This window comes from Diceros bicornis, chromosome 1, assembly GCF_020826845.1.
Source record: "Diceros bicornis minor isolate mBicDic1 chromosome 1, mDicBic1.mat.cur, whole genome shotgun sequence".
Classification (NCBI taxonomy): domain Eukaryota; kingdom Metazoa; phylum Chordata; class Mammalia; order Perissodactyla; family Rhinocerotidae; genus Diceros; species Diceros bicornis.
In genome coordinates this window covers 91,872,437-91,890,803 of record NC_080740.1, presented here as the reverse complement: position 1 = coordinate 91,890,803, position 18,367 = coordinate 91,872,437, and the positions used below count along the sequence as shown (strand labels likewise).

The window sequence follows — 18,367 nt, the reverse complement described above, 5'->3', positions numbered from 1 at the left end:
GATTTTTTCTTTCTCTTTTTTAATGAAAACTATGCACAAAGTTTGACAACAGATTAGGAAAAGGCAAATTCCAGAGACTAAGAGGTAGTTTACAGTTTGCTTTTATCTTTTATTTGGTTCTTTGCTTTAAAAATGCATATATTTTTAAGATCAATTCTTCTGCTTGCTCTTTAAATGTCAGTTATAATAAATGTTAGTAACTTATACAATTCGTCTTTCTAATGAGAAATCCAGCATACCTGCACTCATTTTTCTCTCATTTACATATTGTATATAGCATATAATGCTATATAGATAAAAACCCATCTTTTATCTTACAAATGGGCAAAATCAATATTCGCAACTGTGAATTATTTTCTCAAGATAATTTAATAACTGACTGACAGGTATGAAAGTTTTCCCATATTTATTATATAGTCAAGGTTTATCCTTGGGTTTTAATTTCTGTTGAGGGCTAAATTAGAAAGTTTTTTCATATTCATTACATTTATTAAATCTAGCTCAAATATGTATACTCTGGTGAGCTTTGGTTTAAGGCTTTCACACATGCAAATCTATTTTCAAGGAGTCCTCTTCAATGTGGATTTTATAATGATTAGTAAGGGACGACCTCTGGCTGAAGAGTTTCCCACATGCATTACATTCATAGGGTTTCTCTCCAGTATGAATTCTTTGATGTGCAATAAGTGATGAGCTTTGTCTAAAAGTTTTCCCACATGTATTACAATTAAAGGGTTTTTCTCCTGTGTGAATTCTCTGATGTTGAATAAGAGCTGCACTTTGGCCAAAGGATATCCCACATTCTCGACATTGAAATGGTTTCTCTCCAGTATGAATTCTCTGATGATTACTAAGGGAGGAGTTACACCTGAATGTTTTCCCACACTCATTACACTTATAGGGTCTTTCTCCGGTGTGCATTCTCTGATGTTGAATGAGAGCTGAACTTTGTCTGAAGGCTTTCCCACACACTTTACATTTACATGGTTTCTCTCCAGTATGAATTCTCTCATGAATAATAAGTGTCGAGTGGGAACTTAAGGCTTTACCACATTCATTACAGTTATACAACTTCTCTCCAGTATGAATTATTCGATGTCTATTAAGTCGTGAAACAGAAGTGAAACCTTTTCCACATTGATTACATCTGTAGGGCTTTTCTCCAGTGTGAATTCTTTCATGTTGAATGAGAGATGCACTCTGACTGAAGGCTCTCCCACATTCACTGCATTTAAAAGGTTTCTCTCCAGTGTGAATTCTCTGATGATAACGAAGGGATGAGCTAGACTTAAAGGTGTTGCCACATTCGTTGCATAAATAGGACTTCTTTCTGAGAAGAATTCTCTGACAACCAGGAAGGGATGCGCTGCAATTAGATGCTTTCCTACCTGGATTATATTTATGGGCATTTTCTCCAGCGTGGATTTTTTGATGTATAAAAAGGCCAGATCTTCTGCTGAAGGATTTACCACATTCTTTACACCTATAGGATTTTTCCACAGTATGGGTTCTTAGGTGTTTACACAGGGATGCACTATGGCTGAAGGCTTTCCCACATTCTTTACATATATAGGGTTTCTCTCCAGTATGAGTTCTTTGATGTTGAATAAGAGCTGAACTTTGGCTAAAAGCTTTCGAACATTCTTTACATTTAAATAATTTCTCTCCAGTATGGTTTTTCTGATGTTTACGAAGGGATGAATTATGAATGAAGGCTTTTTCACATATACTACATCTATAGCGTTTCTCTGCTATCTTGAATTTTGGTTGGTTAAGTAAATTTGAATTCTGCTTGAAGGTATTTCTTTGTATTTCACATTTTGAGGGTATTTTTCTCTGTTGCTTAATGAAGACTGATTTCAGGCTGAAATTTTGGCCAAATTCACTGCTTTTATGGCTTCTTTCTAAAGTAAGGATTTTCGTATGGGTGATTGAAATTATTTGTAAACTTTCATTTTTGTCCTTCTGTTTCTTTAATATGTCTTCATACATGCAGGGTTTTTCTGATATGAAGTTCCACGGTTCATCTTTTTTGAGTCTTTTCCTTATCAGCCCCTGAAATGATGAGTCTTGAGTTTGAGTTGACTTTGTGGTTCTAGGACTGCTCTTACATCCTGAAAAAAACAAAAAAAAGAAAGAAAATGCCAATGATTCAGGTGATTGGCTGAAACTAAATGTGTAGAGGGAATAAATATTAATGATATATAAATAAGGGCTTGCTATCTGATTAAAAGAAAATAGAAAGAGAAAATAGAAAAGTAACACTGTATAAAACAATAATGAATGAGGGCTGAAGTACTAGGGTGAATAAAAGAATAAAGGAAGCATTTAAAGAAGGTGAGAGCAGGGCCAGCCCCATGGCTTAGTGGTTAAGTGCGCACGCTCTGCTGCTGGTGGCCCGGGTTCGGATCCCAGGCGTGCACCAACACACCGCTTCTCCGGCCATGCTTAGGCCGCGTCCCACATACAGCAACTAGAAGGATGTGCAGCTATGACATACAGCTATCTACTGGGGCTTTGGGGGGAAAAATTTAAAAAAAGAAGGTGAGAGCATAACAGTGACTAGGCAAATGAAGAGAGAGAAAGGATTAGAGGAGAAGTATGAATTGGAAAATGAAGTCTGGTATCCAAAGCCTACCACAGACTCAAATTATCTTCACAACATCATTCTCATTTCTGTAATTATTTCTAATCTTGAATGTCTTCCCTCCTTTTCCTACATGCCAAATTTTTCCATAGTCTTCAGATTCAGTTCAAATGTTAACTCCTCTGTGCATCCTTTCTTGACTCTGAACTCCAAAAATCCAGTCCCCTTATTATAACACTTACTGCAGTACATTATATTTTACGTACATAAAGGAAGAAATTATGAATATATCTAGAAATAATGAGAAAGCCTTCAAAAAAAATTCAGCACCATTGATAATAAAAACATTAAAGAAAGCAGGAATTGAGGAATACTTCCTCAACATGATAAAATACATGTATTTTAGTCCTAAAGCCAGTATCTTATTTAATGCAGAAAGACCACAGGCATTCCCAACATTATCAAAAACAAAACAAGGATGCTCATTATTTTTGCTAATAGTCAAGATTTTACTAGATTTATTAACCAATACAATTACATAAGAGAAATTAATTAGAGACATAAGAATGAGTAAAGAAGAAATAAAACTACCTCTATTTGCTAATGATATACTAGATGATATATCTAAAAAACCTCAAAGAATCAATGGTAAAACATGAGTTTTACCATTGAGTGAGTAGTAGGATATAAAATTAACACACTAAAATCAATAGCCTTCATTTACACTAACAAAGAATTAGAGGAATAAATTTACAAGAAATATGAAAAATTTATGAGGAAAATTTTAAAAGTCTTGATGATGTTCAAGTACACTTGAACAAGTGGAACAACCTCTCCTATTCTTGGATAGAACAATTCAATGTTATATAAAGATATTTTAAAGAAAATATATAAAGATACATTGAATCCTGCACAAAGATCAGGATTTCTCAACCTCAGCCAGATAATTCTTTGTTGTGTGGGGTTGCCCTGTGCACTGTAGGATGTTTAGTAGCAGACCTGGCCTCTTACCACTAGATGCCAGTAGCACCTACTCTTTCCACCACCCCAAGTTGTGACAATCAAAAATGTTTCAAGACATTGACAAATGACAAAATCACCTCTGGCAGAGAACCACTGGTATAGATGAAACAAAAAATGACAATAAGTTGATAACCATTGAAATTGGGTGATGGATACACAAGAATTCATATACTATCCTGTATACTTTTATATATGTCTAAACTTTTCCATAATAAAACTAAAAATTAAATCTCCTTCCACTTTCTGTCATTTTTTGCAACAGGAGTGAGTGGGTTACTTTTTCCTCTTATAGACCATGTCAACTAATTTTAAAACTCTGGTTTCTGCAAAGGAATTTAAGAAAATCAGTATACAGCGAACAAGATCTTAAAAAAGATTTTTACTTAAAAAACATACTTTCTAAGTAGAAAATTAAAATACTTATAGAATGATAAAACATTTTTAAAGAGTAAATACCAGGGCCTTCTGGGTAGCTGAAAACAATGGTGGGTGGATGGTAAGAAAACTATCAAAATTTCTTCCCCAAATGAAAACAATTAACTTCATAATTGTGAAACTTCTATGCGAGTCTTATTCTTCAACATTACTTGAAAAAAGAAAATGCCAAAACTGTAAAATAAACGTGAATTAGAAGAGAAAAAGTGGACATCAGGGAAGATGACAGAGTAGGAAGTTCCAGGATTCTGTCTCTCCACCTAGTAAACAACTGAACTGGCAGAATCTGTCTTGAGGTTACTATTTTGGAACTCTGGAATCTATCTGAAGGCCTGCAGCTTCTAGAGAAAAGCTTGTCAGTAAACTGCAATTAATTTCAGTCAGTAGCTGCCACCCATGCCTTGGTCAGCAGCCCCATGGCAGGCAGCTGTACTAGCATTCCTAGAGTGGCTTGCACGAGCCAAGGTGGCAATAAGGACCTCGTTCTCCAAATACTGGGGATCTGGGTTCTGACTGCAGATTACTGCTTTGGATCATGGAGGTGCAGACACAACGGCAGGTGCCACTGTTATAGTCACCACTGGCTGAAGTAGCTTCCAGGGAATTTAAGGGACAGTGCCTGTTTTTTTCCCCCCCTTCATTTTACCTTTTTTCACTTTGGGGAACCATATATTTAAGTATAAAAACATTCAAAGCAACTGCACAGAGGAATTTAGAAAGTCTCCATACATGTCCAGCAAAAGATACAGGGTCAGAAAAGATGTGAGAAAACCTTCAATTCATATCTCAGCCTGATCCATGAAACACAGACACCCTACAAGACAAAATCAGCAAACCCTGGGGAAAGGGAAGAATCTGATTCTCAGAGTTTTGACATTATAGAATTCAAATGTCCAGTTCTCAACAAAAACATCACAAAGTATTAAAAAAATAGGCAACTATGGCTCAAACGAACAAAAAGATAAAAAAATCTCTAAGGAAGACATAATGGTGGGCATACTACACAGAGACTTGAAAACAATAGCCTTAAAGATGTTCAGAGAGCTAAAGGAAGATATGGACAAAGTTATGAAAATGGTGAACAAAATGGAAATATCAATGAAGAGACAGAAAACATAAAAAGAAACCACAAAGAAATTCTGGAGTTGAAAAGTACAATAACGGGCCGGCCCTGTGGCTTAGCGGTTAAGTGAGTGCGCTCCGCTGCTGGCGGCCTGGGTTCGGATCCCGGGCGCACACCGACGCACTGCTTCTCCGGCCGTGCTGAGGCCGAGTCCCACATACAGCAACTAGAAGGACGTGCAGCTATGACATAACAACTATCTACTAGGGCTTTGGGGGGGGGGGGAAGAAAAGTACAATAACTGAAAACTTCACAGGAGCAATTCAAAAGATTTGAGCAGGCAGAAGAATCAGTGAACCTAAGACAGGACAACTAAAATTACTGAGTCTGAGGAACAAAGAAACAATATTGAAGAAAGAGAACAGAGCCTAAAAGACCTGTGGGACATCATCAAATGGACCAAAATATGCCTTGTGGAAGTCCTGGAAAGAGAAGACAGAGAGAAATGAGCAGAGAGATCATCTGAAGACATATGGCTGAAAACTTTCCAAATTTGATGCAAGTATGAAGCTACAAATCCATGAAGCTTAATAAACTCCAAGCAGAATAAATTCAGACTCACATCGAGATACACTTTCATCAAACTGTCAGAACCCAAAGCCAAAGACAGTATACTGAAAGCAGCAAGAGAGAAGCAAGACTTATTAAAGACCCCTTATACATTATAAGATTATCAGATTTCTCATCAGAAACTTCGGAAGCCAGAAAGTAATGGGTTGATATATTCAATGTACTGAAAGAAAAAAACCTGTCAATGAACAATTCTCTCAGTGACAAAACTGTCCTTCAAAAATGAGGAAAAAATTAAGGTATCCCCAGGTAAATAAAGCTGAGGGAGTTTGTCACTAGTAGACCTGCCCTGCAAGAACTGTTAAAGGGAGTCCTTCAAGCTGTAATGAAATGATGCTAGACAATAACCTGAAGCTATGTGACAAAATAAAGATCTCTGGTAAAGGTAAATGCATGATCAGTATTATAATTTTTCTTTGTAACTCCACTTTTTATTTTCTACATGATTTAAAAAACAAATGCATTAAAAAATCGCTAGGAGAGGCTGGCCCGCTAGCATAGCGGTTAAGTTCGCGTGCTCCGCTTCAGCGGCCCAGGGTTTACAGGTTCAGATCCCAGGCGCGGACCGACGCACCGCTTGTCAAGCCATGCTGTGGCAGCGTCCCATATAAAGTAGAGGAAGATGAGCATGGATGTTAGCCCAGGGCCAGTCTTCCTCAGCAAAAAGAGGAGGATTGGCATTGGATGTTAGCTCAGGGCTAATCTTCCTCACACACACACAAAAAATCATTAGGCTATGTTTTTAGGCACACAATGTATAATGATATAATTTGTGACATAAATAATTGAAAGCAGATAAGGATGGAGCTGTAAAGAAGCAGAGATTTTGTATGTTACTGAAGTTATGATGGTATAAATTAAAATTAGTGCTGGAAGTTTAGTACCTTAAATGTAATCTCCATGGTAACCAAAAAGAAAATAGTTATACAAGATACATAAAAGGAAATGAGAAGGGAATTAAAATGTCTCACTACAAAAAAATCAACTAAACACATAAGGAGACAGCAATGCAGGAAATCATGGACAGAAAGATAAAATGCATATAGAAAACAAACAGCAAAACAGCTGAAATTCCTCCATATCAGTAATTACTTTAAATATAGATAGATTAATTCTCCAATCAAAATACAGACACTGGCAGAATGGAAAAAAACAAACATAATCCAACTATATGCTGCCTACAAGAAGACTCACTTCAGATCCAAAGACACAAACTAGTTGAAAATGAGAGGATGGAAAGATACTTCATGCAAACAGAAGTACCAACAGAGAGAGTGGGTGGCTATGCTAGTATCAGACAAAACAGACTTTAAAACAAAAAAAGTTACAAGAGACAAGGATTTATACTAATTAAAGGTTCAATTCGGCAAGAAGATAACATAATTATAAACATATACACATCTGACGATACATCCTCAAATTATATGAAGCAATAATTAATGAAATTGAAAGGACAAATAGTTCTACAATAATAGTTGGAGACTTCAATACCCCACGTTCAATAAAAGACAGAACAACCAGACAGAAGAGAAGAAAGGAAATAAAGGACTTGAACAACACGATACACCAACTAGATCTAACAGACACATACAGAACATGCTACCCATCAAAAACAGAATACATGTCTTCACAAGTGTACACGGGACATCCTCCAGAATAGATCATGTTATGCCACAAAACAAGTCTCAACAGATTTAAAAATAAGGCATCCTACAGGTATTCAACCACAATGGAATGAAGTTAGAAATCAATAACAAGACTGGAAAATTCACAAATATGTGGAAATTCAACAATACACTCTTAAACAACCAAGGAGTCGAAAAAGAAATCACAAGGGAAATTAGAAAATACTTACAAACGAACGAAAACAAAAACACAACTTATCAAAAGTTATGGGGCACAGTGAAAGCAGTGCTAGGAGGAAAATTTATAGATGTAACCAACAATCTAACTATTCAACTTAAGGAACTAGAAAAAGAACAAACTAAGCTCAAAGCTAGCAGAAGGAAGGAAATAATAAAGACAAGAGCCAAGATAAATAAAACAGAGAATGGAAAAATACAATGAACAAAACCAAAACTGGTTCTTTGAAAAGATCTACAAAATTGACAAACTTTTAGTGAGACTGACTAAGAATAAAAGTGAGAAGATCCAAATTACTAAAATAAGAAATGAAAGTGGCAACATTACTATGGATTCTACAGACATTAAAAAGATTATAAGAACGAACTATGGACAATTGTATTACCACAAATTGGATAGCCTTGAGGATAGGGAGAAATTTCTATAAACAAAAAACTTAACAAGACTGAATCATGAAGAAATAGAAAATCTGAATAGACACGTAACTAGTATGGTGACTGAACTAGTAAACAGAAATCTCTCAACAAAGAAAAGCCTTGGACCAGATGGTTTCATTGGTGAATTCTACCTACTATTAAAGAAAAACTAACACCAATTCTCCTCAAACTCTTCTAAAAAATTAAAAAGGAGGGAACACTTCCTAACTAAGGCCAACACTGCCCTAAAAACAAAGCCAGACAAAAACACTACAAGAAAGGAAAACTAAAGAGAAATATTCCTTATGAAGATTGATTTTTAAAATCCTCAATAAAGTACTAGCAAACAGAATTCAGCATCATATTAAAAGGATTATACACCATGACCAAATGAGATTTATCCCTGGAATGCCAGCATGGTTCAACATACAAAAACCAATTAATGCAATACATAACATTAGCACAATGAAGGGATAAAAGCACATGATCATCTCAAGTGATGCAGAGAAAGCATGACAATATTCAACACCTTTTTATGAGAAAAACACTTAAACTGGGAATAGAAGGAAACTATCCCAACGTTATAAAGGTCATATAAGAAAAAACCACAGCTAACATCATAGTCAATGGTAAAAGACTGAAATCTTTTCCTCTAAGATCAAGAATAAGACAAGAATGCCCACTTTCACCACTTCTATTCAACACAGTATTGGAATTTTCAGCCAGGGCAATTAGGCAAGAAAAAGAAAAAAAGGTATACAAATTGGAAAGGAAGAAGTGAAATTATCTCAGTCACAGATAACATGATCTTATATGTAGAAAACCATAAAGATTCCAGAAAAAAACTGTTAGAATAAACAAATTCAGCAAAGTAGCAGAAAAAAAAAAATCAACAAAAAATCAGTTGTGTTTTTATATCCTAACAATGAACAATCCAAAACAGAAATAAAAAAAGGATTCCATTTATGATAGCATCAAAAAGAATACTTAACAATTAACTCAAAGGAGGTGGTGAAAGATTTGTACACTGAAAACTACATGTTAGAAAGAAAGTAAAGCATTGATAAATTTAAAGACATCAGGTGCTCATGGACTGTAGGACTTAAGATGACAATGACAATACTACCTAAAACGATCTACAGATTCAATGCAATCCCTACCAAAATCCCAATGCTGTTTTTTTTCAGAAATAGAAAAATCCATCCTAGAATTCATAAGGAATCCCAAGGGACCCTGAAAAGCCAAAATAATCTTGAAAAAGAATGAAGTTGGAGGACTCACACTTCCTGATTTCAAAACTTATTACAAAGTATAGTAATTGAAACAGTGTGATACTGGCAGAAAGACATATAGACCAATAATAGACAGTCTGGAAATAAACCCTCACATATATGGTCAAACGATTTTTGACAAGAGTGCCAAGACCATTCAATGGGGAAAAGACAGTCTTTTGGTGCTGGGAAAACAGGATACCCACATACAAAAAAAATGAAGTTGGACCCTTACCTAACATCATACACGAAAATTAACTCCAAATGGATCCATGACTTAAATGTAAAACCTAAAACTATAAAACTGTTAGAAGAAAACCTAGGGCAAAAGCTTCATGACATTTGATTTGGCAATGATTTCTGGGATAGGACATCAAAAAAGTACAGGCAACAAAAGAGAAAATAGACAAATTGGACTTCATCAAAATCAAAAGCTTTTGTGCATCAAAGGGCACTACCAGCAGAATAAAAAGGCAACCTACAGAATAGTAGAAAATATTTACTAATCTTATATCCGATAAAGGATTAATATCCAGAATATACAAAGAACTCCTATAACTTAACAATAAAAAAAAACCCAATTCAAAAATGGGCAAAGGACTTGAATAGATATTTCTCCACAGAAGATATACCAATGGGCAATAAGCACATGAAAAGATGCTCAACATCACTAATTAGTGCATGCAAATGCACTCAAATGCAAACCAAAACCACAAGATTCCATTTTGCATCCATTAGTATGGCTATTATTAAAATAAATAAATAAATAAATAAATGTTGGCAAGGATGTAGAAAAATTGGAACCCTTGTGCATTGCCAGTGGGAATGTAAAATAAAGTGGCCACAGTGGAAAACAGCATGGCAGTTCCTCAAAAATTTAAGCAGAGAATTACCATGTGTTCCAGCAATTCTACTCCTGCATATATACCCAAAAGAACTGAAAGCAAGAACTTGAAGAGAGATCCGTACACCCATGTTCACAGCAGCATTATTCACAATAGCCAAAAGGTGGAAACAACCCAAATGTCCATTGACAGAGGAATGGATAAACAACAGATGGTATATACATACAATGGAATATTATTGTCTTAAAAATAAATGAAATTCTGATAGATACTGCAACATGGATGAACCTTAAAACATTATGCTGAGTGAAATAAGCCAGATGCAAAATGACAAATGTTATATGATTTCAATTCTATGAGGTTGCTAGAAAAGTCAAATGCATAGAGACAGAAAGTAAAATGGCGATTTACCAATGGTTGGGGAGAGAGGCGATTAGGCAGTATATTCATACAGAGGAATATTATTCATCTATGAAAAGGAATGAAGTACGGATACACGTTACAACACGGATGAACTCTGAAAATATTATGCTGAGTGAAAAAAGCTAGATAGAAAGAGCCACGTATCATATGATTCCATTTACGTGAAATGTCCAGAACAGTCAAATCCATAAAGACAGAAAGGAGATGAGTAGTTTCCAGGGATGATGAGGATGTGGGAATGTGGCATGATTGCTAACGGGCACAGGGTTTCTTTTTGGGGTGATGAAAATGTTCTAAAATTAGGTAGTGGTAAGGTAGAAGGTCTCTGTGAATATACTTACAACCATTAAAGTGTACACTTAAAAATGGTAAATTTTATAGTATATGAACTATATCTTAATACAGCTGTTTAAAAGAAAAAGGAAGAGAAAAAGCAACAATTCCCAGCAACACAGTCCCATATGTTCCTGCCCCATCCTTGCCTCAGGTATAAAGCTCTGTGATAAGCAACGGTAGACTGAGAAAAAAAAGCTAGAGACAAAGGGACTCTATCAAAGAGCCTGAAGAAGAGCTAGAGTGACCACCAGAAAGACTAATCCCACTTTGAACCGAAAAATATGAAAAAAATAACCAATAAGATCAGAATAGGAGCACAGGAAAGGTAAAGTAAGGCTCTATTTAAATTTCTAGCTCACAACACTAGAGAATACTCTTAGTTAATATATATACATATTTCAAACTCCTATAGAAGAAGTTCCATTATAGAATAGCTGGGTTGTGGGGAGGTTTTAGCACCAATCCAAGTTCAGAAGCAGCTAGGCATTATTGAGTTAGTCTGTGTAAGCGTCAAAATATAAGGTGAAGCCAAAAGTTGCCAAGCTAGGAGGGTAGCCAGTTTGTGCCTCAAGAAAAAGGCAATAATGAATTGCATGCAATATTGAAAAGCAGTCAAGGATCAGTAATAGGACAGCCAAAGACAGAATAAGGTAAAGGAGGGCTAACATAATGATAAGATAGTACAAAACAGAATTCAATAACTATTAAAACTTGGTTAAGGCCATAATTCAATAATTTCAGTTAGAATGATATTATATTGGGGTCGGCCCGGTGATGCAAGCGGTTAAGTGCAGGTGCTCCGCTTCAGCGGCCCAGGGTTCGCAGGTTCAGATCCCTGGCGTGCAATGACGCACCACTTGTCAAGCCATGCTGTGGCGGTGTCCCATATAAAGTAGAGAAAGATGGCCACGGATGTTAGCTCAGGGCCAATCTTCCTCAGCAAAAAAAGAGGAGGATTGACATCAGATGTTAGCTCAGGGCTGATCTTCCTCACACACAAAAAAATAAACAAAAACAATGATATTACACGGTTCAGCAAATAATAAAAGAAAGCAAAGTTTTAGTCTGCAAAAAGTTAAAATTTAAATAGGTATGTTTTAAAGTAATGTTGGAACTAAATCAGAAAATAAAATGTCCTATTAAATCTCTGGCTCTGTTTATTACAGTGGTTCTAAACAATATCACTCCAGTAGTACATGTATGTTACAGTCCTTAAGATTTTGATCTCTAACAACTAAAAGGAATGAGGACTCCTTGGAAGGATGGCTATTTCTTTCATGGCCTATGGAAGGTACAAAGTATGTGTGAGACTTCTTTGTATGGGCTCTGGAAGGTACAAGGTGAGTGTGCGACATATTGATATTAGCAGAAAGCAAGGATGCAAAGTTTACAGGGTTGGTAAGATACACATTAAATGCATTAGTATGTTTGCCTATTGCAGTGTGGGATGAGGTGGGGAATAGGGAGGAGAATGGAGTGGGAATATAAGAATGAAAAAATGGGATTGCACACACCAGTGGTGCAAATGTGTTATAAAATAGAGTATGGCTAACTCAACCCACTGTCCTTAAGGTTTAAAAATACGTAATATATATACATACATATACATGTACATACGTGTGTGTGTGTGTGTGTGTGTGTAGGGTTATGTCAAGGGACATAGGAGCCAGCTTAAAGGACTTTCTGATGGCTAAGTCAAAAATTTGTTATTGACTTAGTTAATTAAGTCTGTAAAAAGCCATGAGTCCATAATGATAATAGAAAGAAAAAAATATAATTCTTGATTAAAAAAAACAGGAACTATAACTAGACTGATATTTATGAGAAAGTTATTGTTCAGTTGTATGTATGTTATCAAGATTGACAGATGACTACCCCACTACCCACACACAAAGACTGGTATAGTCACCATCAATAAAAGGCTTGAAGGGGAAAAAAACAGCTTCAAACATCTCAAAGGAACAGTGTCAAGGACACTCACTTTATATGCCAAATTATAAAAGAGCAAACTATTACAAAGTATTACGAAAACATATCAAGACATCCCATTAAGATATGAGGCCCTATCAGTCTGCCTGGATGAAAAAGGTCATGATCTGCTGGCTAGGCTGACAATCTTGTAAGCCCAGCTACAAGGTGCTATATCAATTCTACTCATCCCAACTCTAAAGTGTCAATGCCTTAGTCCTAGGTTCACGCAACCCACTGAAGCAAACAAGAACCTTGGATTGTGGCCCTCCTAAGTGTTTCTTATGATCAGCTCAGAGTTTTCTTCCTCTCACTGTGGCTTAAGCAAGGCCTACAAGTCTATCTCCTGAAGTGCAAATAAAACATTGGTCTGTCTTAGAATCGAGCCTGGACCTGAGCTACCTCAGGAACAAATCAAAAGTTTATAGAAACCAGAATGATCTTGCTAATGACCTCTCCTCTGCCGGGGGAAGAAGATCTAACAAATGACAATCAATAGTCATCTGTACCTGGTCACCACCCTGACTAGTGCCTGTCATTAGGAACTAGTTCCAGGAACTAGTTCCTGGATTCTCCTCCCTTGGCTCTTAAGTCTTTGAGATTCTATCTTCAAACTTCTTCTCTCCCTAGGTGATTTCATCCACTCCAACACCTGCTACATGAATGACTGTTGAAACTTTTCTCAAAATACTTTACATACGGTGGTATTTCTAACTGCCTGCTAGAATTTCCATTTTAGTATTTTTCTTATATTTCAAATCCAGTCTGTCCAAGTCTGAAGCCAGCACATGCTTTTTCAAATCTTTTTTCTATTTTCCCTAGTTCAAAATGACATCATAACCCTACAGTTGTTCTGCCGTTAAGTTCTTAGTTTCATCTCAGAACCTTCTCTCCCCTGCATTCCAAGCCTAGTCACCAAATTCTCTTAATTAAATTCCATCAATGAAATGTCTCTCACAGCCATCACTAAAATCTGCCTAAGTTGAGGGTTTCATTACTCTATAATAACTACTATTGACCCTTTGTTCCTTTGACCCCAGTTTCCTACCCTTTCAGTAATATTTCCCACTGAATTTATCCTTAGAAAAGTCATCTTGTTTATTAGTTTCCTATGGCTGCTCTAACAGAGTTCCACAAACTTGGTAGCTTAAAAAAATGCATTTTATTCTCTTACTATCTGCAGGCCAAAAGTCTGAAATCAGTTTCACTGGGCTGAAACCAAGGTGCTGGTAGGGCTCTAGGGGAGAATCTATTCCCTTCCTTTTTCCAGCCTCTAGAGCTGCATTCCTTGGCTCATGGCCTCCTCCTCCACCTTGGAAGCCAACAGAATGGCATCTTCAAATTTCTCTCTGCTTCCATCATTACACTACCTTCTGCTTTCTGTGTCAAATCTCCCTCTACCTCTCTCATATAAAATTGTGATTACATTTAGGCCCATCTGGATAATCCAAGATAATTTCACCATCTCAAGATCCTTAATTTAATCATATCTGGAAAGTCTCTTTGCTATATTAAGGTAACATTCAAAGGTTTCTTGGTCTTAGTGGAAAAAGAGAAATGCTGGTCTAGAAATTTTGTTTTTGGTAACTCTAATTTTTAAAACTTTTTATTATGGAAAATTTTCAACATATACTAAAGTACAGAGAATTATGCAATGAACCCCTAAGCCAGCTGCAACCACCACCAACACTGTTTCATCTACAAGCCCCATTCCTTCTCCGTCACACAGTGCTAAAGCAAACCCTAAACATAATATCATTTCATCCTTAAATATTTCCAAATGCATTTCTCAAAGATAAGGGCTTTAAAAAAAAACCCAACAAAACGCAAAACATAGCACAACCAATGAAATTAACGCTATTCTCCAATACTATCTTATACACAGGCAGTGTTCTAATATCCCTAATTGCCTCTTACATTTTTTCAGTTACGACACAATCAAGGTTCACCCACTGCATTTGGTTGATCTTAAATCTCTTTTAATCTATAGGTTATAAATGTAATCTGTAACCTGTTAAAGTCATCTGGCCTATAGAATTTCACATATTCTGGGTGTTACTAATTGCATAGCTGTAGTGTGTTTCACACATGCCTCTACCTCCTATATTTCTGTAAATTAGTAGACAGCCCTAGAGGCCTGATCAGATCCAATTTCAATTACTACATTACATCCAGAGGCAATAATATCTGACTGTTTATTTTTATAAATATGTTACAATTGATAAATAGGTTCAGGTGGTCTCAGCCTGATACATCCTATAAAAAGTTCCCCATCAGTTTTCATCTCATGATTTTAGCAGCTTTTGATAATCACTGCCTAGATCCATTATCTCATTAGGGGTTACAAAATAGTGATACTCTAGTTCTATCATTTTCCTGCATTTATTACCTGGAATCATTCTAATAGAAAATAACTTTCCTTCATAAATTATCTGGTTAGCTTGAGATATGGTTCCTAACAGAAAGACAGGAATTTTTTTTTTCTCTCCCGTTATTAACTAGAGTTTAAAATAATGACTTGGTTCTCTAACATCCTCCAAAAGTGACCAATGAAGTTTTTTTTTTTGTTTAAGTATCAACATGAACTTATGAATTTTAACATATTTCATGTTTGGTTGTTTTTGTCTTTTCTTTTTTAACTCATTGCATTCATTACTCCTTTACATGCTCAAAAATGTCCCACTTATGGCTAATCTGAATCCTATCAATCAGCTCCTAATGTGACTCATTTGTCTTGAAGAGTTCTTCCTTTTCTGTAGGACAAAATATTCTGCTCATCTTGAACATTTACTTCCCACATCTAGAATCAGTCATTTTTCCAAGGAACCCTGGCTCCTTGTAATGGAAAAGGGTATTTAGAAATGTAGTCTGGGAACTAGAGGTGTTCATCACTACTGGGTTGGTCATTGTGTCAAGGCCATTTAAAAAGCTAAGATATACTTTTTAAATGGGACTATAAATCATGAGTTCATTCTAACATTTTCAATTCAAATTTAGTATTTTAGCAATTTTACTTAACTTCTTTCATTTTATATTTGCAATCTCTTTTCTCTCACGCTAAAAACGGGATCCTAATGATATTAACAAAACTACTCATTCATTTTTCCTATAATATGTAATCTCAAAATAATAATACCGGTGTTATTGCTAACAACATGAGTATTAAAAACAAGTTAAGATTTGTTTGCAATTCTTTTTATCCTCAGGCTATAACCCACTAGAACATTCAGTAAAATTGTTGTTTTTAAAAACATAATTGAAATAATTCTTTTCTGTTCTGGTTAAGCCATTAACTTGAAACACAATGATTTCATTTTGCTTTCAATTTCCTTTTTCGTTTTTACTTAATTTTATAAGACATTTTCATAGTTCCAAGTTCAAAACTATAAAACAAGGTTCCTTCATAGAAAACCTGATTCTATCCCTGTCCTCTTCATCTTTTCTGCTTCCCTCATCTTATAGATAACCATATATAGATCTGTATCACCTTCTTTATTAAAGTGTGATACTCACTGTTCTACATTCCCCTCCCTTCACAATATATTATGGAGATCCACAGAGGAATTTACAGAGGTCTTCATTCCTTTTTTACAGCTACACAGAATTCCCATTGTGTGGATGTACCAGCATTTATTTGACCAGATTTCATTAACAGACAATTTGACTAGGTCTGATTTTTAAATTTTCTAATTTTAATACATCTGGAATTTACACTGGTACATGTGAAATCCTCTGTCACATGTATGTCAGGTTAGGGAACACTTCCTAATTCACTTTATGGAGCTAGTATTACCCTGATATGACAAAAACAGTACAAAAAAAAGAAATCTACAGATGATATCTCTCATGAATATAAGTATAAAAATCCTTAACAAAATATTAGCAATAGAATTCAGCAATATATAAAAAGAATTATACACCATGACCAAGTGTATTCATGCCAGTGTTCTAGGGCTGGTTCAATATTTGAAAAGCCAGTATTAATTAATCTACAACATTAACAGGCCAGAAAAGAAAAATCACATGTTCCTATAAATGATATATAACAAGCCTCTGACAAAATCCAACATCCATTCATGATAAAAACTCCCATAAAAATATCTCAATTTGATAAAGAACATGTACAAAAACCTATAGCTAACATTATACTTAATGGCGAAAGACTGAATGCTTTCTACATAAGATCGGGAACAAGGCAACAATGTCTGCTCTTATCATTCTTATTCAGTATAGGACTGCAAGTCTAGTCAGTACAATATGGCAAGAAAAAGAAATAAAAGATATACAGATCAGAAAGGAAGAAATAAAACCACCCCTAATTGTAGAAGACAGTACATAGAAAATCCCAAGGAATCTATAAAATATTTCCTAGAACTAATAAGAGAGTTCAGAAAGGTCATAGGATACAAGATAAACATACAAAAATCAATAATATTTCTATATTCTAGCAACGAACATGTGGGTACTGAAATTATAACTACAATGCCATTTATAATTGCTCAAAAAATACTTAGGTGTAAGTGTAACAAAACATGTACAGGACTTGTATGCTGAATACTATAAACCACTGAGCAAAGAAATTAAAGAAGAGCTAAATAAATGGAAAGATGTACCATATACATGGTTTGGATGATTCAGCTTAGTAAAGATCTCAGTTGTCCCCAAATTGATATACAAGTTTACTGCAATTCCTATCAAAATCTCAGCAAGATTTTTTTGCAGATATAGATAAGATTATTCTGAAATTTATATGGAAAGGCAAAGGAACTAGAATAGCTGAAACAACTTTGAAAAACAAAAATAAACTGGGAGTAATCACTCTACTCAACATCAAGGCCTCTATATAGCTACAGTAATCCACACTGTGTGGTATGGGTGGAGGAATACACATAGATCAGCGGAACAGAATATCGAGAAACAGACACACACAAAGATGCTCAACTGATTTTTGACAAAGCTACAAAAGAATTCAGTGAAGGAAAGACAGCTTCTTCAACAAATAATGCTGGAGCAGCTGAATGTCCATAAGCAAAAAAAATGAATCTTCACCTAACCCCACATCTAATACAAAAATTAACTCAAAAAGGATCATGGATATAAATGTACAATGTAAAACTATAGCACTTTTAGGAAAAAACATGAAAAAAATCTTTAAGATCTAAGGGTATGCAAAGAGTTCTTAGATTTGACACCAAAAGGACAATTCATAAAAGAAAACATTAATAAATTGGATCCCATCAAAATTAAAACTTTTGTTCTCCAAAAGACCCAGTTAAGAGAACGAAAAGAAACCAAAGACCATGAGAAAATATTTGCAAACCACATATCCACAAATAACCACTATCTAGAATATATAAAGAACTCTCAGAACTCAAAAGTAAAAAACCAAACAATTCAATCAGAAAATGGACAAAAGACACAAACAGGCATATCACCAAAGAAGATATACAGATGGCAAAACAGCACATGGAAATATGTTCAACATCATGAGACCTTAGGAACATGCA

The 18,367-nt window shown here is 35.3% G+C and overlaps 1 protein-coding gene across 4 annotated transcripts in view; it reads right to left on the bottom strand.

The window, feature by feature from the left end:
- Positions 1–13: 13 nt before the first annotated feature.
- Positions 14–18,367, bottom strand: part of LOC131409914 (zinc finger protein 354B) — a 32,405-nt gene continuing 14,051 nt past the window's right edge. For all 4 annotated transcript variants that reach the window (XM_058547677.1, XM_058547671.1, XM_058547688.1 and 1 more), the window contains one exon: positions 14–2,114. In XM_058547677.1, coding sequence (XP_058403660.1) covers positions 541–2,114 — 1,574 coding nt within the window. In that variant the 3' untranslated portion in view covers positions 14–540. The remainder of the gene's footprint in view (positions 2,115–18,367) is intronic.